The sequence below is a fragment of the Megascapheus bottae genome, chromosome 20 (assembly GCF_031878675.1).
Source record: "Megascapheus bottae isolate mThoBot1 chromosome 20, mThoBot2.hap1, whole genome shotgun sequence".
NCBI lineage: Eukaryota > Metazoa > Chordata > Mammalia > Rodentia > Geomyidae > Megascapheus > Megascapheus bottae.
Window position 1 is genome coordinate 13,858,661 of NC_143528.1, and position 23,221 is coordinate 13,881,881.

Genomic DNA, 23,221 nt, shown 5'->3' on the forward strand with positions numbered 1-23,221 from the left:
CTAGAAACACAGTGACAGCTCTGGGTACAGTCTGATTATTGACAAATTCACCTGCTTTTTAATCTCCCCGTTTTCAACCCTAGTATTTCTTGGGTAAGAACTCACAATAGTCAGGAATCTCCCCCCACCTTCTTTTGTTGTTGTTCTTCTTTTTGTTTGTTTTTGTTTTGTTGTTTTATTTTGTTTTGTTTTGTTTCTTTTTTCTTTTAAAATGTTTACATTGAAATCTCCTATATCTACTTCCATCTTTTCTCTATATATTCTTCTTATTACTCTTCTTATTTTCATAAGTTTTATCTAAGTTCTTCTAAACTTTCTACTCAAATATTCTACCTGTCTATCACCTTAGGTCAATTATCCTTATGCTATACCTTTTCTTCATTACTATAATAATCTTACACTCCTACCTTACTCTTTTCCTACCTCCCCTGTTGTCTTTCATATTATTATTCTATCTCTGATCCTCTGTTCATCCTTCAACTCTTACAATGCATGGATCTACATTTGATGGTTGTTGACCAAAGCTGTATATCTAGGTGTTCAATAATATTCTAGGTCCTGAGGGACTTAAATGCAATAGAGATTGGATTGAGGGGCTTATTGTTTTGGTCATAAATCGTTAATCTGTGGTTGTATTAGATTTGTATGTAAATGCGCAAAAAGAATGAGAGAGTGATATTACCAGTCTAAAAGAGCGAACACCTATTGTCAGCCAACTAAAAAGGTCTAGGTTGGTTATATCTGAAAAATGATAATCTTGTTTACTATTAATCTTGCTCCTATCCTCAAATGGGCAGAACAAGAAACTCAAGAAAAATGACAAATCAAGGAATAGCATCTCCCACCCAACATAAGCAGGCAATGGAGCAGTCAGTGGCAAATCCAGAGGAGAGTCTTCCAAGTGCTATACATAGGTACTTGATAAACATCTTTAATGAAAAGTGTGAAAACATAAAGAAAGAGATAATGGAGGAAGCCATAGCTAAACAAGAGGACACCATAATCAAGGTGATATGTGAAAAAGGGGAAGACATAAAGGAGGCCATAATAAAGGTTTTTCAAAGAAAAATGTACGAATTCATAGAATCCACAAACAAAAGGTGATGAACTCCAACAAATGTCCAAAGAGAATAACGCTACTGAGCTAACCACTCAAGTGGAAAGCAAGGAGTTAAAGAAATCCATACATGATTTAAAACAAGAGATGCAAGGCAATTAGAAGCAAGGGGGATGAAGACTAAAGTAGAAAGCTTTGATAGCAGGTTAGACAATGCAGAAGAGAGAATTTCTGGGGTTGAAGATAATTTAGTTGTTATAGAGAAAGAACAGAAAATGAGTCAATTCAAATCTAGGAAATATGAGAAAACGCTACAGGAGGTCCAACATACAATTAGGAAACCTAATTTAAGGCTAATTGGTATTGAGGGGGGTCTGGAGAAAGAGGTCAATGGTATTGGAAATATACTTCAGGGAATCATCTCAGAGAACTTCCCAAATATCCAGAAGGGCAGGCCCATTAAGATACAAGAAGCCTTTAGAACCCCAAACAGACATGACCAGAAAAGGACATCCCACCGCCACATTGTAATCTGAACTGGATCAATAGAGACCAAAGAAAGGATCCTAAAAGCAGACAGGGTGAAGAGAACAATCACCTAAAAAGGGAAACCAATCAGAATAACCCCAGATTTCTCAGCAGAGACCATGCAAGCAAGAAGTGACTGGAAGCACGTATGTCATGCCCTTAAGTCAAATAACTACCCACCAAGAATACAGTACTCAGCTAAGCTCTCATTCATAACTGAGGGAACAATAAAAACATTCCATTCCAGGGGAAAGCTTCAACATTATGTAGCAACCAAACCAACATTACAAAAAATTCTCGAAGATATTCTACACATAGAAAACCAACACAAATGTAATACAGAGAACAAAATGGCACCTAAAACTCATTCCATCTAAGTACCACTTGAATTGTTGAGAGACAGTCACTAATGAAAGCTTTTAAAAATGGTAGGAGCTAATAAATATTTCCCAATCCTGACTCTCAATATCAATGGACTTAACTCTCCAATTAAACAACATAGACTATCTAGTTGGATCAAAAAGCAAGATCCATCATTCTGCTGTCTTCAAGAGACACATCTTACCCAAAAAAACAAACATTTTTTGAAAATGAGAGGTTGGAACAAAGTTTGTCAAGCTAATGGCCCCCATAAACAGGCTGGAGTTGCCATCCTCATATCAGATAAAATAGTATCAAATACAATTAAATGCAAATCCAGCTTTCACCTATAGACTTGATATCTAGATAAAACACATAACAATGGTTTCTGTGCATCCTGTTGCGTATATTGGTATATGTATTGTAAAAGGTCATCTGTTGTAATTCTGGTGGGAAATATTCTTCTAACAGGGAATGCATATGTTAGAAAACTGTTGGGAGCAAGAGTGGAATCAAACTGTAGTTTGATTTGCATCAGATAATTGCTTGATTTTCTTATTGTTTTTTGGCCTTCTCCTGTTCAATTGATCTGAGATTTACCATATGAATGTAACCCCCAACAGTTCCCTGATTAACCATCTGGATGTAACACCTGGCAGTGCCCTGGTCTCAAGAAGGGATATAAGCTTTGAGTTGAGAATAAATGGGGCGCGGCAGTTTTTGCCTGGGCTGCAGACCTCCCGGACCTGATGTGTTTGTCTCTCTTCTATTTTTTCCAGTCCCTGCCCCCTATTTCAGGAACCCCAATTTGCTGCCGGTAGGCCCCGGCAGAAAACCATCTGTCAATGTTAAAATTATTTTTTTACTTACCACATATGTACATTTAAATATAGTTATAGGATTGACTGACATGTGAACAATTCTGATAGCAACCAGAAGAAATAACATTTAACTTCCCAGTTGTGTATCTATCTGTTCATAGCATAATGCCCAAGATATGGTAGTGCTAAGTATTTTTTAAATCAATAAAAGTAGTGAACACAATTTATTTTCATAAATACCCATTTGATCTACATGGAAGTTAAGTAACAATGAAAAATCCTGCAGCTTATAAATGACAGCCTGAGACTTAAATGTAGGTAGACTGGCTTCAGGATCTTGTTCTTCATTATGAGACTTTTGTGGGGGAGGGGGTAGTTTGCAGTTCTTGAGGTTTGAACTCAGGACTTAGATACTGTCCTTCACCTTACTGATCAAGGTTAGTTCTCTACCACTTGAACCACAGCTCCACTTCTGGATTTGATTTTTTTTGGGGGGGGGTAGTTAATTGGGAATAACATTCTCACAGACTTTCCTGACTGCGCTGGATTTCAACTCAGATCCTTAGATTTCAGTCTCTTGAGTAGCTAGGATTACAGGTATGACCCACTGACTCTACTATGATGCTTGTTTGTTTCACAGGCCAGTATAGTCTGAGGCTGAACTTTTAGAAGCACACATATCTTTCTTGTAAAGCATAGAGGGGACAACTTGTTGTTTAAAAGTTCAATGTCTCCCCAGTACTGTTTTTCCTTCACAGTTCTCCAAACCACTCCTCTACAAATTCCTTATGCCTAGAAATCTTCTTTTTCCAGGAAACTCAGGGCAGGTAAGTATACCTTCCTTGTCTAGTAAAGCTGTGAGTGCACACATCTATCAGCAATTTTGAATGTATATGTTGAAGTGAATTGTTTAGGCGATTTTACTACTGGTGGCTCAAATTGAAAGAGACTTTATAATACAATGTCCAAACATATAGGACTTGCAGTAAAAATGACAATATAAACCCATCCATTTTGTTAGCTGAAACCTAGTACTTCAACCTAACCATGAGAAATTATGTTTTTGACAGAATAAATAAGCATCAATCTAATATACTTAGAAAAAATTGTTAGGCAGTACACAAACTAAGAACAGAAATGGAACAAGTTAAACACTGAAACAAGTACTAATGTTTTTCTTCTGAACAGAGAAATTTAGTATGAGGAGATATAGTGGGTAGGAACTTGGGGTCAACATATCAGAAATCTCTTTAGCTTACATGGTTATAGGGATGCAGTGACAGTGGACCAGAAATGCACTGAAACTTTCTAATTATACCTTTCCTGACTTTATGCACCACTGAATCCCCCAATTACTATAGATTATGTAACTTCCTGCTTTTTGAATTATATCTGTGAAAACTCAATTAGCCTCATATATATCTTTATTTTAACTACTTTGATTATGACAGCTACAGAAAATATGCAAATATATATGAACTATGTGCATATATATTCAAACTATTGATAATCTGCATAGAAAAGCTTTTGACAGGTTATCATAAAAGCCATAATGTAGCCAGGAGATAGAGACACAGAAAAGAGAAAATGTAAAGAGGCCAGAGAGCCCATTGAAGATTATAGCTATCATTAAATTCCATCTAATACAACATCACATTCTTTCCTTGAAAATCTCACCAAATTGATTTTTTTTAAAAAATATTTGTTCTTTTTACTTATACTGTGACTCTACAGCCATGTGCCTCAATCTATTAAATGTTTCTATGCCAAAAAGTGTCTTTGGCTTCTTTGGTATTCATGCTGTTCTAAGTACTTCTAGTGACACAATGAACTTCTTTTGACATTAACTCAGCTTTAGAGAAAGTTTCTTTCATATGTTAAGTGCCTTCTACTTTGAAGCTACTTATTCTTGAGAATCATAAAATTTAGTCAATGGAATATGTTTAATTTTGAGTAGTTTTACATTATTTACATTCATCTCTTTATACTTATGATTAATGTGATTTCAACAGATGAAAGTAGTAGGTAATTTTTATTTGCATTTTTAACATCTTACCCTAAAGAAGAGAAAATTCTAAAGAGTTGCACTCAAAAAAATTACTACCTAAAATAGAGACCATTTGAAATATCAGTTGATTATGGTTGAGAAACATAAAGCCAAGCTGATTACTTGAAGGGAAATTGATTAGTTGAAATAAGCTTTGAAAAATTTCTATAAATATAGAATATGGTACTCAATGGAAGCTGAGCTAGGACTACCTATTGATACTAAACATTGTGTTAGAAATATATTACCTTTTTTAAAGTGCTCTGTTATAGAATCTGTTAAATCTGAAATCAGCATGTTTGTCAGACATCCAAAATAAGAAAAACAAAAAAAAAGTTGACTCTTTTTTTACAGTCAAAAAAAGAAATAAAAAATCAGCAGGGGGCCGGGAGTTTGGCCTAGTGGTTAAAGTGCTTTCCTAGCATGCATGAAGACCTGGGTTCGATTCCTCAGTACTACATACATAGAAAAAAGGCAGAAGTGGTGCTGAGGCTCAAGTGGTAGAGCTCTAGCCTTGAGAAAGTCCAAGGACAGTGCTCAGGCCCTGAGCTCAAGCCCAGGACTGGCAAAAAAAAAAAAAAATCAGCAGGGACAGTTTGTGATTTGCATACATATTTAAAATACATAACTTAGCCATAAAAAAGAGATACATAACAAATGAGACCAGCTATAGTGGTGGAGATATTATTTCAAAACTATTTTCAATTATTATTTATCAAGATTAATAAGATTCATTAATATTTATAAACAAATGATAGTAATGTAAATTTACTTCCAATAAATAAGGAGAGTTTGATTATTTCCATAAAAATTGTAAACCAGTGCCTCATACCTATAGGCCTCATTACTCAGAAGGCTGAAATCTGAAGATTGAGGTTAAAATCAACCCTGAGCAGCAAAATCTAAGATATGTTTACCTCCAATTAATCAGCAAAAAGCCAGGAATGGAGGCATGTCTCAACTATAGAGCAATAGCCCTAAGAGAGAAAACCAAGGAGTGTTCAAGGCCCAATATCTTCACACACACACACACACACACACACACGCACCTTCAAAATAGTAATTATACAAACCTGCATAGCTAATGAGCCTTTGTTATTGTCCTTTATCTAAAGAATAGACTTATTAAATCTTTATTGAAGTGAATTATCAAGACCTGTTTGCTCATTAATAAGTAAGAGAAGGGATTCTGTTTCAAGAAGAGGCAAACCTTAGGCTCTCCTAGCAGAGATTTACAATAGAACAAAATGTAGATTCATAAGGCCATATAGAATGACGCTAAATGAAAGGACCTCCAGGATATAGAATGAAGCTAAATGAAAGGACCTCCAGGATATAGAAACAAAAGCCATATAATGAGTGATTTTTTTCCTTAATGTACTATGTGATCTCTCATCTCTTTTGCTGTCCTTTGATTATCTCATATTGTTACATTATTTGTCCTGGTTATCTGATATATTGTATATATGCGTATTTGGTTATTTGAAGTCGGATAGGGAAGGGAGGAAAACAAGATGAGGGGTGGGAGGAGGGAAATGGGGACCAAGACATGAGAAAGGGTATCATTGTATGTGAAGTAATGCACCTTCTATCTGGCGAATATAATGTAACCCTTCTATTAACTACAATAAAATAAATGAAAGCTTTCTACTGGTTGAAAAAAAATGAAGATAATGTGCTGGATTCCTGACTCTTGTCTGTTATCCTAGCTACTCAGAAAGCTGAACTCTGAGTATTACAATTCAAAGGTGGGCCACACAGGAAAGTCTGTTAGATTCTCATCTCCAGTCAAACACCAGAAAGCCAGTAGTGGAGCTTGTGATTCAAGTGTTCAAAGTGTTAGTCTTTGAGAGAGCTTGTTTGGAGGTTCTAGCAGGGGAGCTCAGCTACTCATATACCCTTGACCAAAGACCAGCCCTCCTCTATCAAGGCTGGTTGTTCTCTTCCACTGAGTGTGCAGCTTCAGGAGTGACACACATGGAGGGCTGAGGGAGGAAGGAGACAACAGCCTATAGGCAGCCAGAACAGCCAAATCAACCCTAGCAATCAGTGGAGTGACTGATGTCACAGCCAGATCGCCCTCACATCCAAGTCTGCACAGATAAAAGCATAGCTACTAAAGTAGAGAGACTACCAACCAACTGGGAAATGATATTTACCAATAATATATCAGACAAATGCTTAATATCCAGTATCTACAGGGAACACAAACCCAACAAACCAAGCACTAAATGGGCAAGGGAACTAAAGAGAGACATCAAAAGAAGAGGTTAAAATGGCAAAAAAAATGAGTAAATGGTCATCATCCACGATCATAAAGGAAATTCAAATAAAAACAACCCTAAGGTACAACCTTACCCCAACAAGAATGGCCAAGATTCTGAACTCAGACAACGACACAGTTAGTGGGGTTGTGGAGAAAGAGGAACTCTACTGAAATGCTGGTGGGAATGTAAACTAGTTCAGCCACTCTGGAAAGCAGTTTGGAGGTTTCTTAAAGAACTGAAAGTAGACCTTCTCTACGATCCTGCCATACCACCCATGGGCATCTATCCTGAATATCATAACCCAGGATATGATAAGGACACCAGCTCAGCTATGTTTATCTCTGCACTATTCACAATAGCCAAACGATGGAAACAATCCAGATGCCCTACTGCAGATGAATGGATACAGAAAATGTGCCATATATGTATATATACATACATACATACATACATACACACATACATACAATGGAATTCTACATAGCCAACAGACAAGGTAAAATAATGGCATTCGCTGGACAGCGGATGAAGCTAGAGCGAATCATGTTGAGCGAGATAAGTCAAGACCAAAGGAACAAAAGGCACATAGTATCCTTATTATGTGGATATTAGATCCAAACAGTACAACATCGATGGCTCAATATTTGGGTACCCAATGTTATGGAGATAGTCATGAAGATAAAAACAAAACTACATAGACATAAAAATATATGATGGGCTATATACTCTATAGACATAATGCTTTATTACATACATTAATTGTACCTATGACATACAAAACCTCAGCTTAATTTTAATTATATTCTAAAATCTACGTGCAGTGATTGTATATAGATACTCTATTCTTGAATACTTGTTTGTTAAACATGACATTTGAAATATGAAGCAAAAATCAATGTTAATAAATTCTTTATTTAAAACAAGTGCTAGTGCAGAACAGCCAAGCAACAGAGCCCAGGCTCTGTGTTTAAGCCCCAGGACTGACAAAAATAATACAAATAAAGTAAAATACTAATAATGTAATAACATTTGTGTTACTATTACTATTATGGACAGCTAGAAATTCCGGTCAGAGAATGAAAATTATGGAAGTTTTTGTATATCAGAAGTGTAAATGAAAAATAAGCTTGATCAAGAAAATCAGATTGTGTATAAAGACAAATTTCTGAAAATTATATAGTCAAAACCAAGGCTTAGAATAAAACATTTATGATAATAAAACACATTCACACTTACTGAGGGTTCACAATCTTTCAAAGTTATAACAAGGATACAATCTGGATTTTCCACAATACCTTTTTTCCCACCTTCAGTATTGGGGCTGGAACTCAGTGTATGGGCACTGTCCATAAGCACTTTTGCTTAAGGCTAGTACTCTGCCACTTGAGCCACAGCAACACTGTATGTGGTACCAAGGAATAGAATCCAGGACTTTGTGCATGCTAGGAATGCACTCTACCTAAAGGCTATGCTGTGAGCTCCAATCAATGAAAAATTCTTAAGATGAACACAAAATTGCCCATTCAATGAGTCAATTATATGCATATACAAGTGCATCTGTAGCCCTGAGGTTTTATACAGGCAGCCTCATTATACATAGGGTATAAATCTAAAAATGCATTAATTTCTGATAAGTCAGGAATCTACAAAATGTATTAAATGTATCAAGTTTTTAAAACATTTTTAACCTTTAACAAGCTTTTGTGACAATGTTCACTTGTATTTTATTCCAATTTTATTAAATTTTAAACATAAACCAGTATTTATACTTTGCACATGTTTATATAATCACAGAATTTATAAAATGATTATCTTTTTAATGATTTCCTTGACAATGTTGTTTTAGAAATAATTCGTTCTTGGCTTTTGTGTATTGAGAAAACCTTTAATTATCTTCTTTCCTTTGGGTGCTAAGGATCTAATACTCTTGGACTTAGGTAAATGCTGGAATACAGAGCTATCTCTTCAGTCCTATTATATCCTTTCACCAGAATATAAGGGAATTTGTTGGCGTAGTGAATGCTCAGATCTATCACTTTCTTGATTATTCTTTTCATCAAAGCTCCATTTAGCATGTATCCTACTTCCCTTATTTCTAAATATTCAAGTCTAAATTTGTTTCATGGACAAGTACAATTATTGCCACAGACCATATCTTTAGAAATATTTTCATCTGGATAGAGAGATAGTTCAGATATTTCCTATCAGTCCTGGCATTTTGATCCTGGTTATATGAACATGGATGTTACTAGCAGACAGGTTACTCTTGGCCTTGAAAAGAAGAGGTTAGTTAATGTAACCTAAATGCTGCTAAGTACAGGCCCAAGAAAATGGTAAAGATTGATCTTAGATAAGAACATGGAGCACGGGGCCGGGAGTTTGGCCTAGTGGTTAAAGTGCTTGCCTAGCATGCATGAAGACCCGGGTTCGATTCCTCGGTACCACATAAATAGAAAAAAAAAAGCCGGAAGTGGTGCTAAGGCTCAAGTGGTAGAGCTGTAGCCTTGAGAAAGTCCAAGGACAGTGCTCAGGCTCTGAGCTCAAGCCCAGGACTGGCAAAAAAAAAAAAAAAGAACATGGAGTACTTGGAAGGAGAAAGGTTCAGAATATTAAAATATCACAAAATTGCCAATGTCATCTTTCTGTCTAGATCCTCCAGGAAGTAAAAAATAGTATATCTTGATTCAGTACCATATCTAAATATAATTGGGAGTTTAAATATGTAATACACTATTCTACTTTCAAAGTATTCACAAAAGAAAGTAATGATTCAGAAGAAGAAAATCAATGTAAATCTTAGATAATATATTTCCAAGCATATATATTACAGTTCCTTATAATTTTCATTAAACCTGTGATGCACAGATTGAGGATCACAGTTTCTAAGAGTGTCATTTTCTGGTAATTGTAAGCATCTGCTTCCATTTATATATCCTCAAATTGTTCAACTAAGATTAAGCCAATTAATATTGATTTCAATAATATTAAGTCATTAATTAACTGATTAATAATGAACTCAAATTCAATATTATATTAATCATTTAAAATGAACCTGTAAGTATTAAACATAAGTATGTTGCTTATTTATGGTCCAAGGTTTGAATAGCTTATTTTACATTAAATAACCATTTTTATTAAGTTGCCTCAGACCAACACAATACTGCCTAAGATAAAACCAAAGGAGTCAATGACAAAAAACATAAATTTGTAACATGAGAATAATCTGTAACTTTCTACATTTTAATATGTCCCACACCATCTGTTGTCAATTAAGCAGTTCCCAGATGTGTGCAGTAATTGCTTTACCACAAGATTACATGTCATTTTAGGGGTCTTTAAATACTTACTATAAACTCTCATCTACATTTTTTTTCTATTTATTTAGGAACAAAGCATGCTAATGGTTAATACTGACAAAATAAGCTGTTTGGACTTGAATTACTTGCAGGTTACATTTCCTTAAAGAGTTTTTCTTTGGTTGTTAAGCCAGGATTTGATGAAAGAATAACTATATAACCAGGATATTGATTAAACAACTTAATTATCTTCATATTAGACTACCTAGGGGGCAGGGTGCGTAGCCTAGTGACAAAGTGCTTGCCTAGCGTGCACAAAGCCATGGGTTTGATTCCTTGACATCACATACACAGAAAAAGCCAGAAATGGCACAGTGGCTCAAGTGGCAGAGATCTAGCCTTGAGCAAAAATTGTCCAAGAATAGTTTCTAGGGGCTGAGTTCAAGCTCCAGTACTGGCAAAAAAAAAAAAAAAGAATAAGTACCTAGGCAAGGTAGCCTAGGTGGTAGCTCAGTGGTAGAGTACTTCCTTGCATGCACAAAGCCCTGGGTTCTACCCCTAACAATGCAGAAAACAAAAATGAAGAAGCAAAGTAAATAAGTAAAAATAAAAGTACCTCAAATGTGTAACAATGAAGACAGAAAATAAAAACAAAAATTGTGCAATTCCATTAGAAATACGTGGAGAATACAATAACTGATCTGTAGATTAATCAACTGACTTTTCCTCTAATGGTGGAGTATAGTTTTCCAGGTTTAGACTGGGACTTAGGAAAAATCCACACAAGCAATTGAACAAGTGGACTCATTTCATAGATAAGGCAAAGCCAGAGGCTTGATCAGCTGTACAGGACTTTACACGTAGATCTAATAAAAATGATAACCATAAGCCTATACATAACCTTCACCTTCTGACTTCTCACTTCTGCTCATGGAGATGCGTACTCCCACTTGCATTGCTCCATGGGAATCTAGAGCTGGCTGGGAATACTTGCTGCAGGTCATGGTGGAGATTTGTCTGGCTTCTGCATCTGTGCTAGTAAAGCATGCTACAACTGTGAGGACTAGTCCTTCCTAAAACCAGTCTCTGAGAAAATGTTACACAAGTGAAATGGCTTTATAAAACATTTTGTGCATTATAAAAGTCATATTATTAGCCTCATAATATTATTGTGAGGCCCAATAAGCATATGATGTAAAACTCTTTGTATATACATATTTTGTCATTAATCCTACATTTTGAAAATCTGGTTTGCTATTATATCTGACATTTAATTATAATCAAAAACCTTAGTACCTAGCAGATTTTGTGCTGTACACTTGAAAACCTAGGACTTACTCATATTTGTGGAACATTAAAGAAGCTGCATACATTTTCAAGCCCCTTACTGACCATTATGGTATATTAATGTCTTAACTATAACCAGATTTTGTTTAAAATTTGGTCTTTTTTACTACTCATTTTAATGGATAGTTATGGTATATTAATGTCTTAACTATAACCAAATTTTGTTTAAAATTTGGTCTTTTTTACTACTCATTTTAATGGATAGTTATCGTGCCATTGTGGGTAACTGGAAAATAGTTTGAATGCTTTGATAATCAATATTTGATATTTTAAACATTTCTATGTATTGGAAATGAAAAATGCTATCTAAACCCTGGGCTGGTTTTGGCTTCTTGAGACTTGACTTGCACCAAATCAATAGAGAAGCATATGTTTGTGTGTTTTTGTAATTCTGTCATGGATTTAGTGGGATGTACTAAGAGGAAAAAAAAATCACAGATTCAGTTAAGATGGAATTGGGGTCTTCAGATTTTAAACAAAAGTGTAAGCTTATCATCATTTCATATTGTTTCTGAAATGGAAAGGTCAAATCACAAACATTAATATTTTGGAATTTCACATCTCAGATTAGGTGAAACTTGATAGTAATTAATGAATAGTAAACAGACCCCTTATCATTTCCTGCTAGTAAAACTAGATGCTTATCCCAGAATTAATTTGGACCAATAAACTATCTATGTTTCTGTAATTAGTTTACTCTCTAATCTTTTGCTAAGTACCCAGAATTGTTTTCTATAACTAGTTTATTCTTTAGTCTTTTGCCAGAATACTCCTGGGCCAGTGTTTTATTTGTTGTAGATGTGTTTAACACAATGAACTATCACCCAGAACTCTTTGGGTTAAACAATATAGAGAAACATACACTAATTTCCCATAAGATTGCATTTGTTTTTGTCATATATACTATGATCTTGTCATTAATTGTATTCTCATTTATACATTCATATCTGGAAAAATCATTGTTTTTTCATATATTACTCTACTGAAAAATGCCTGATTTTCATAGTGATAAAAATGACAAATAAAAACTTTAAAAATATCTTTTTTTTCAAACCATGTTATTTCAGAGTTTCATAAAGATATTCAGCAAATTGGAAGCAGAGAGTGTGGCCTAGTGGTAGAGTGCTTGACCTGCATGCACAAAGACTAGGGTTCAATTCCTTGGTACCACATACATAGAAAAAGCCAGAAGTGGTGCTGTGGCTCAAGTAGTAGAGCTCTAGCCTTGAGAAACCCCAAGGACAGTGCCCAGTCTGTTAAGATACTGGGTACCACTATATGGTTTAACTTCAAATACCAACACACAGTCTCTCCATATCTAACCTTAGTCTCCTTCTTTGGGATCTAGGTTTACTGAAAATTATCAAGCAGTAGAAAAACGTATCAGCAGTGCACTGAGTGGATTAGTTTTCAGAGTGTACTATATTTCTCTCTAGGAAAATAAGTGGCTACTCTTAATTTAGTAATTTGCTGCATGTAAAACCAAACTTTTCTTCCTTTATTCTCATTTGTCAAAAGGTAATTGCACATTACAAACAATTTAAAATGATGTCTGAAACACAATCACAGTATTCTCTTTGAGGTGGCTGTTGTCAAATACCATGGAAATGTGCATGATATTTGATTATACTCCCTGTATTCTATTGGCACTTTGGAAGCCAGATATAGCTATTGCATTTGACAGTGGAGTTCAGTACATAGTTTTGTGTACTTATTTTACATTGTGACATTTTCCCTAATGACTTTTTAATAAGAAGGACTGAATGCAATATAAAATTCTACCCTATTAAAAATTCTCAACTTCAAAAAAAGAATGACACGAGAATCCTCAGTTTAGGATAATTGCTATAGGTGAAATTCTAACGCAGCAGTCATAAATTGTCATTAAAATTCAAATTGAATGGCTAATGTTTCGAATCTACATTGATAATTTATATTTTCTTGTCTTTTCTAGGATTGGAACTCAGGGCCTCATACTCGCTAAGATTGTTTGGTAAACATTCTTGTTTGATTGGGACTTCACTTGAGCCATGCCTACTGCCCTGCTTTCTACTGGCTATTTTAAAGTTAGAGTCTCATGGACTTATCTTTCTATCGACTTACCTTAAAATAAACATCTCCAGATTTCCACCTCCCAAATAACAAGGATTAAAGGCATGGGCCACCAGGGCCTGACTAAAGGACTTTCTTTTTTTTTATTATTCCTTTTCCTTTCCTTTCCTTCCTTCTTTCATTCATTTCTTTTCTTTACTTTCTTTCCCTCCTTCCTTCCCTCCCTTTCTTCCTCCCTCCCTTCCTTTCTTCCTTCCTTCCTTCTTTCCCTCGTTCTCTCCTTCCCAATTTCCTATCTGTTTTCTACTGGCTCTGTGGAAGTTTAAACTCAGAACTTCATACTTGCTAGGCTGATATGTTGCTGATATATTTTTTATGTATATTCTATTCCATTTACATATATATTTTTACTTATCAAATATTATTAAAATATCTAGTTAGAATATCTATATTAATAAATCAGAAATGCACTTTTTCAAAACACAAATGTTTTGCGAATGTTCCATTTTTTGAGCTCATTAAACCAAATAGTAAACATAACAAAAATACATCTTTCTAAATACCATGCTTTAGGGACCACTTTCTACAATTCAGTTTGAAATGTTAAAAACACATTTGTATTGATGTGAGGTTTAATTTTCATTTACATAAGGATAAATCACTCGTCATAATTGAAAGCTACTTCCTTTCATCTCTTTCTAATACAAATTAATCCAGTGTGGGCATTAGGTCATTTCAACACAGAATCAAAATAACATAACACTCTAAGATTTTTTAATATTGACATGCATGTCAAATCATCATATAAATTTTCAAGTTGCAACTTTTTGCATTTTTCTTGTAAAATTTTTGACAAATAATATCACATTGTGATATAAATTTCTAAAATAAAATATATTTGATAATATAAAATATTTTACAATTAGCACTCTCATGTCCTAAAAACCATAATATATGGATAATTGAAAAACACTGCAAATAATTGATAAATATTGAGATTCATTATTTACAACTGAATAGCCTCTAAAATGTTCATTGGAAAATCATTCTCTTAAGGGAAAGGATACATAAACTTCATGGAGTCATATCGTTTAACATTTTTGTCTGCATACCATATTTCTGTACAATTTATAAAACAGTAGGAAAATAGAGTATATTTTCATATTTCAGGAGTAAGATCCAGAAAAACAATTTTAATTCATTCTTCTAATAACACATTCACAAGAGTAATAAACTCTAATTAGAGGAGACCATAGCTAGGCTTATGAGCCATTAAATAATGTGAAAGATAATTGGATTGTAATGAGAGGTCTAGTGATATTTTGGAGAAACTGTATACTTTTATCTTTCCAACTTAAACAATCAGAGAAGGCTTCTTTCACAACACTCACCAACTGTCAGCTGTCCAGTTAGTTGGCCCATGTGATTTCTTGCATTCACTGTGACATTCCTGTCAGATTGTAAGACCAGTGGACTATCCTGGGAAACATGTGTAAAATAAATATATCAAACAGAAGATCAAAACAGAGTCATAACATATAAAATTATAGCTATAGTGATTTGGGTGCCATTAAAATTCTATTTTAGGGACTGGGAGTGTGGCTTAGTGGTAGAGTGCTTGCCTAGCAAGCATGAAGCCTTGGGTTTGATTCCTTAGTAACACATAAACATAAAAGGCCCCAGTGAAGCTGTTGCTGAAGTTGTAGAGTGCTATCATTGAACCAGAAAAGCTCAGGGACAGTATCCAGGCTCTGAGTTCAAGATCAAGGAAGGTTAAAAAAGAAAAACAACCTCTATTTTGGGGGCTGGGAGTTTGACCCAGTAGTAGGGTGATTACCTAGCATGCATGAAGATCTAGGTTTGATTCCTCGGTACTACATACATATAAAAAAGCTCTGGCTTTTTCTTGCTGTGGCTCAAGTGGTAGAGCTCTAGCCTTGAGAAAGTCCTAGGACAGTGCTCAAGCCCTGATTTCAAGGCCTAGGACTGGCAAAAAAATTATATTGGTAATTTACTCAGTGGCTTAATCATTCTAAACATTATTTGAGAAATATGTAAAACACATGACAGTATAAGTATGCTTCCATTGATTATAAGCATGCACAAACTATTAGAGACAGATATAAGCATTTCCAAGTCTCCCAATTGTCCTTGCCAAAGATATGTTTATGTACATATCCCTGACACAAAAACATTGTAGGCATAAACCAAATGGGTAAGGGCTTCTTCAGTTGAAATTATAAAATCAGCACTTTAACTGTAATGACAAACAAAATAGCCATCTCTGGTCTTGTAACTATAGATTGATTTAGTTCATGAAATCACATGGATAATTTTATTTCTGATGTGTTTCTTTGTGCCTTTGTTGTTTTTGTTCATTTTCTTATTATTTTATTTTATTTCTGATGTGCTTCCTTGTGGCTTTGTTGTCTTTGTTTTCTTATTATTCTTTGTGTACTTGATCAGATCACAAGGGAAAGAACCCAGGTGTTTTTCCACAGCACATGTGCTTGCAGTTGCACACCAACCCTGTGGGTCATTGCTCAAGAAAATCAATTGCTATGTATTTATTTAATAGTAGCAAAGTCTTTGTAATAATAAAATTAATATCTTATTTTACCTTCAGGCAGAAATGCTAAGTGAATTATAGCCTATGAGGGTGTATGAAAAATTTAAGATGTTTTTTTGCAAACTATTTTAGTTCATATAACTCTGGCTAAATATTGTATTACTAGTTCATAAGAGCCAAACTGTTTCTTGAAGGGTATTATTTCCCTAGGAATGTTCACATTAAACTTTTACCATCATCTGCTTTAGACAATTAAATTACAGAAGTAATTATTTCAACAATCCTATTCTGATGATTCAAGATCTAAATTAAGATTATCATTTACAAATTGTCACTTCACTCACCTAACCATCTTTAATTGAATATTCATTGTGTAAAATTAGGCTTTCTAAAAGTTGGGATATGTCCAAGATCAAATCATACAATATTAGCTAAACAAGTGAATCTTCTTGGCTAGATAGTGAAATTAGATAAAGTTCCAGCAGTACCATTCTGATGCCGCCCAGGTCGTCAGAATGCATATGTCTTACATTTGAACCACATGACAAGTCCTCTATGGTTAAAATTTGGAAGTTGTGATTTGAGTATGCATAAGTGACGTTGTAGACATTTTCCAAAAGCTGTTTTGGGCCCTTTTGAGTAGACAGCAATTTAATTCTGAGAGGAAATTTTCTTGGAAGAATGCAAAGAGATCAGAAGAGAGCTTCAATAGCATTCCTGGTCCTATGAAAGGTGAATGAATGCATTGTAAATAAGGACACACCAGTAGCTAACCTGCCAATTCTAACTAAGCAAAGAAATATATGCGCACACTCTCTAAAGAGAATTTTGCCTATATTTATAAACTAGGGCTTGAAAAGACTTAATCTTTAAAGTAATTTTCCATAGCATAAAGAATACAGTTGTTGATACACAACTGCCTAGATCTAAGATAACTGACTTAGTTCTCTGCTTTCCTCTAATCACACCATTCTTTCTGCCACAAGTCAAAAATGTTCTTGTAGGGGAATATTGAAAGGGGTGACATTGATGGAGACATCTTGTATCATAAACTGCTTTGCTAAATGGCAATGCTTTTATACAACTACTATAAAATGTTTTAAAAATTCTCTAAAAAGAAACACTGATCCTTTAAAAAAAGTTGTTTCTGAATGACTCATGTATTTCATGTACTACTCATTTCTCTGTAAGTAGAGCTGTCTACTTCTTAAAAACGTTCTTAAAAAATTCTTTAAAAAGTTCTTCAATTCTATAATTTCTTGTAACATATCCACATTCTGTGCATAGTTTGTAAACAATTGAGAACACTGATCTTTCTGACATCAACAGAATGTCTGATAGATATAACCCACATTTAAGACTAGAATCAATTGCTGGTAAATTTCAGGATGAATATTTTTTTTTTGCCAGTCCTGGGGTTTGAACTCAGGGCCTGAGCACTGTCATTGGGCTTTTTCCTCAAGGCTAGAACTCTGCCACTTTAGCCACAGCACCATTTCTGGCATTTTCTATGTATGTGGTACCGAGGAGTCGAACCCAAGTCTTGGTGCATGCTGGGCAAGCATACTACCAGTAGGCCAAACTCCCGGCCATAGGATGAATATAAAGTTCTTAATTAATAAAATTAATTTGAATGTATAAATAAGAACTCTGAAAGTATATTTCAACTGAAAAATAAAATATTTGGTAAAAACATACTGGTGGAATTGAAATTTGTTCTTCCAACATATATATGTACATATACACATATATACACATATTTTTGTTTAGTCTTAAAATTATAAAGAACAAATTGTTTCATTAGATTACTGGATAAATTAAAGAGAAATTCCTATGAACTTTAAAAAACAGAAGAACATGGTTATATGTAAATATAATTAAAGAATATGTATATATAATTTAAGAAACATAGAAGTATAAATGCAATTATCATATTAAATATCCAAATATTCAAGTAAAGTTATTTTATTTTATTTTTTTCCAAAGATATACAACTCATTTATTACTTTAACTCTTTGAACACTGACGCTTCACATACAGAGATGTACAATTTCATTTTTCTGAATCTATAAGAAAATAAAACAACCTGACCCATAGTCTTGTTTTTGTATCTCAGTGGACCTACTTTTACTCAGCTGTGTTTAATGTCTTATCATGTGCCTATCCTGAGTAAGATTCAAACATAGATGAGGAAAATTCAATACACATTCAAAGTCGGAATGCGAAGATGTGCCCCTACCATGTTGGGCGGCAGGTAACGCCATGTGTAATAACACTTCTTCGCAGAAAGAACAGCACAGGAAGAATTTCAATACCAAACTTTAGACTCTATTACAGAGCTATAATTATCAAAACAGCTTGGTACTGGCACAAGAACAGGCCTGAAGATCAATGGAATAGTACTGAAGACCCAGATATTAAACCACAGACCTATGGACACCTAATCTTTGACAAGGGAGCCAAAAAAATAGAATGGAAAAAGGACAGCCTCTTCAACAAGTGGTGCTGGCAGAACTGTTTAAGCATCTGCAGAAAACTAAAGTTGGATCCTTCTTTGTCACCCTGTACTAGAATTAACTCCAAATGGATCAAAGACCTGGAGGTAAAAGCCGACACACTGAAAACTTTACAGGAAGGAATAGGAGATACACTAGGCCTCCTTGGCACAGGTCAAACCTTTCTTAATAAGGACCAAGAATCACAACAAATCAGAGAAAGGCTAGATACGTGGGACTGCATTAAACTGCAGAGCTTTTGTATGGCAAAGGACATAGCTAGTAAACTAACTAGGAAGCCTACAGAGTGGGAGAAGATCTTCACCAACCTCACAACAGAAAAGGCCTCATATCTAAGATATATCAACAGCTCAAACAATTGAATCACTCCAAAACTAATCTCCAAAGTAACAACCATCCCATTAAAAGATGGGCCAAAGACTTAAAGAGAGTCTTCTCTGAAGAAGAAACAAAAATGGCCTATAGACACATGAAGAAATGCTCAACAGCTCTGGTCATAAAAGAAATGCAAATCAAAACAACTCTTCTAAGATTCCACCTCACTCCAGTTAGAATGGCCAGGATCAAGAAAACTAAGAACAACAGATGCTGGAGGGGATGTGGCCAGGAGGGATCACTACTACACTGTTGGTGGGAGTGCAAACTCATTCAACCACTATGGAAAGCAGTATGGCAGTTCCTCAAAAGACTAAACATAGAGCTCTCCTATGACCCAGCAATTCCACTACTTGGCATTTACCCAATCATCCAGAAACAAGGACATACTAAATCCACCAGCACAACAATGTTCATTGCAGCACTATTTACCATAGCAAATATATGGAACCAACATAGATGTCCCTCAGTTGATGAGTGGATCAACAAGATGTGGTATTTGCACACAATGGAATTCTATGCTGCTGTCAGAAAGAATGACATCACACCATTTGTTAGGAAATGGAAAGACTTAGAAAAAATCATATTAATGAAGTAAGCCAGACTCAAAGGAACTTAGGCTCAATGGTTTCCCTCATTTGTCATAATCAGTAGAAACCTTGGGCTCTCCTAGCAGAGATTTGCAATAGAGCAAAACCTTGATACAAAAGGCCATATAGTTTGTCATAAAGTTATTTTAAAAAGCAAGCACATGCAGGCATTGGTGGCTCAAATCTATAATCCTAACTCACCACTGGAATCTAGCTACTTAACAGCTGAGATATGAAGTTCATTGTTTGAAGAAAGCCCAGGTAGAAAAGGCTGTGAAACTCTTATGTCCAATGAACCACTAAAGAGCCAAAATTGAAGCTGTAGAATGCTAGCTTTGTGATGTGTCTAAGCCTTAAATTCAAGCCTCAGGATTGGCAAAAAAATAAAGTAAATAAGTAAAAAGCATTTTATCTTATTTATTAGAGAAAGACTGCATGAATTTGTCATAAGGAAATATACTTGGTCAGAATTGAGAGTTTACCCACTGGGTTTCTTTGTTTAAAATGTATTAACTCCCCTTTCCTTTAGCCTTACGGATATTACTGATATTCTCTCTTGGCATGCTTCCCTCCTCTTTAAATTATTCCACTACATTTCTTCCCAGAATTAAGTTGCTATATCCAGATTAAAAGTTTACAAAAAAAGCAATAGCAATCTCTGTACTTACTAAACCTATAAGTGTAGAGCCATCTAAGGAAATGAGCAGTTCTTCACACTGTAGTCATTTGGATAAAATTGCATTATTATGATACAGTGATTGTTTAAATTTGATCAGGAAACTGACCAAGAAAAAAGACAATAAGTATGTGTGATAAAGAAAACCATGCTTTTAAGAGCATCCTTGTCATCAACAAATCACACTAACATAGTCACATTATATGTCATAGTGATAGCTATAGAGAATAGGATTATTTCATATACATCATCAATTTAATACATGACCTTTTTACACAGTATTCTGTTGGTATCAACTAAGGGCACATATGTGACCATGTATGTAAAAAGAAAATATTGGCAACTCTTTTGGTGATTTATATGATGGGGCTATGGTCACATGAGTTAACCACGTGTCACCAATTGATAAATCTGAAAATAAGTATGAGTCTGATAATAATGAATATGAATAATACTGTGTAACTACATCTTACAAAAAAGACTGACACTTAAGAAATATTGTCCTTACATAACAAAATGATGTCCTTTTTTCTTTTTCTCCAAAGGCTTTTACATAAAGAAATAATGGCCAGTGATATTTGTGTTTTGCATTGTCAAATTACTGCTTTATATTGCTTCTCTGTGTCCCCAAATTAACAAGGATAATAACTGATTGTAGATTAAAATCTTTGTCAGTATTGGCGTCTAATTCACCTCTCTGCATTCTTCCTTTGGTTTCTTGTTCATGGTGGTACTCTATCATTTGAGCTTTGTCTGGGGTCATGCATTTTGCTGTTTAATTAGACATGAGTCTCAGTTCTGTCTGGGTTGGCTTTGAATCTACTGGTTACAATTCTTTAACGCAGAGATTCTTCATGCTGAGGCCAAATATGGTCATCCTGTCTCATGTTTTTTATGATAGTTTATGCAAGGCAATGAATGAATTTTTATATTTCTATTGTGTTCATCTTTTTTTAAATCAACCATACTTCTTGAGTTATCTACACAACACTGCTCACTGCTTGTCAAAGAGATAGACTGTTCTGTCAAGTAATTTTTTTACACACACAGGTTGTAAAATAGACAACTAAACCTAGAACACTATTTGTCACCAAGATATCATTTAAATTAGCTATACTTTCCAGATGATATAACTATTATATAACACATAAGTAATTTAGCTTCTGATTCTCTCTAGTTTATTTCTTGAGGATTTGGGTGGAGACCAGGGAAGTTTATGTATCAGAACTTGTCCTCACATATTGCCGTATCAGGATCACGCCTCTGATGATCAGGACCTGAAGGTCAGATTCCCGTTTTGTGATGTGATTGAACTGGACACCTTTTCATCTGTGTAATTGATTTAGCAACACCAGTTAGACTACAGCTCCATTTAGAAGGAGATCCAGGGAAAAAATTGTGTCTCCATGGAAGTTGGATGTCTTGTGAGCCAACTCCTGACTCTGGCTGCCAATGAAGCCACCAGAAAATGGTGATGGGCTTCCTTCAACTACGTTCAGCTGTCCAGTTCCACAAAAATCCTTGATATCCATGGTGAGAATTATTTGGGGAGAGTCTCCTGAAAAGAGAGTCTCACAAGGTGCAAGTTATAGCAATGGTGTATGTTAGTATAACAGGATTAATGAAGGCAGAAAGAGACAGACAGAGAGAGAGAGACAGAGAGACAGACAGAGAAAGAGAGAGACACGGAGAGAGACGGAGTCAGAGAGACAAAGGTAGAGACAGAAAAGAGACAGACAGACAGACAGGCAGACAGACAGACAGACAGAGATGATTTCCTGCTACTCATGTAGGAAATGGGACTTTGATTCCCATCTTTCTTAAATACAAACCATTTACAGTCATTCTCATCTTCTCTTTTCTATGCCTGCAATTCATACTCACTTCTCATTATGTGGTAAAATATGTAGTATTTTTTCAAGTCTTAGCATAAGGTTCTATCCCCTATACAACCTTCCTACTACACCAGAATTAAAATTCAGCAGCTCACACCCTCCACTTGACCAAATAGTTTGCGTTGATGTCTATTATAGTTTCTCATAAGCTTTTTTGTCTTTAATCATTCATGTGTTTTTCCTGTAATTCCATTTGACTAGATTTTCCTCGAAATATAGTATGTCATCATGTCCTTATCTCATGAAGTCTCTGAACATATAGTTTTTATTTTGTTATGCTGGACATGTAGTTTATGGTCAGTAAATGTACATTAACCAGATGAAACAAGCCGAGAACATTTCCTGCACATGCCCAGGTTAAGTGTATTTATCTAGACTTGTCTCTAAGTCACAGAAAAAGTACAAAGCTCATGAGACTATCTCTTTCTCATTTTCTCATTCTCCTTTCCTAAGTTTTATTTTTGCTCAGAACAAGGACAGTAAAAAGCCTCTTACATGGAACAAGAAATATCAAATTATGATTTCATTTATATTCATCATGTCTGTGCCCAAGGCAGCCACTTTATTCCTTTCATTAAGTATTTGACCCACTTAAGAATAGGTAATTAAAAAATAATCTTTGGTTAATAAGATTACTTGAAAATTCATTTCTCTTGGAATACAAATAATTTAAGTAGAAACTTCTAAAAATTTTAGAGTTAGAAGTGTTAGTTATGAAAAGAAAAAGAATATGTCTTCAGCTATTAGTCTGACTTTCTTGAATTCTTTCTCGAATAACCTGAATGTTATTTTGTGCTTCACAGAGATAATATTTGCTCAAAGTCA

General features: G+C 34.8%; 1 protein-coding gene across 1 annotated transcript in view; it reads right to left on the reverse strand.

The window, feature by feature from the left end:
- Sgcz (sarcoglycan zeta) overlaps nucleotides 1–23,221 on the reverse strand; it is a 136,739-nt gene that overhangs the window by 53,322 nt on the left and 60,196 nt on the right. Inside the window, exon 2 of the mRNA XM_090353763.1 lies at nucleotides 15,167–15,254. Coding sequence (XP_090209889.1) covers nucleotides 15,167–15,254 — 88 coding nt within the window. The remainder of the gene's footprint in view (nucleotides 1–15,166; nucleotides 15,255–23,221) is intronic.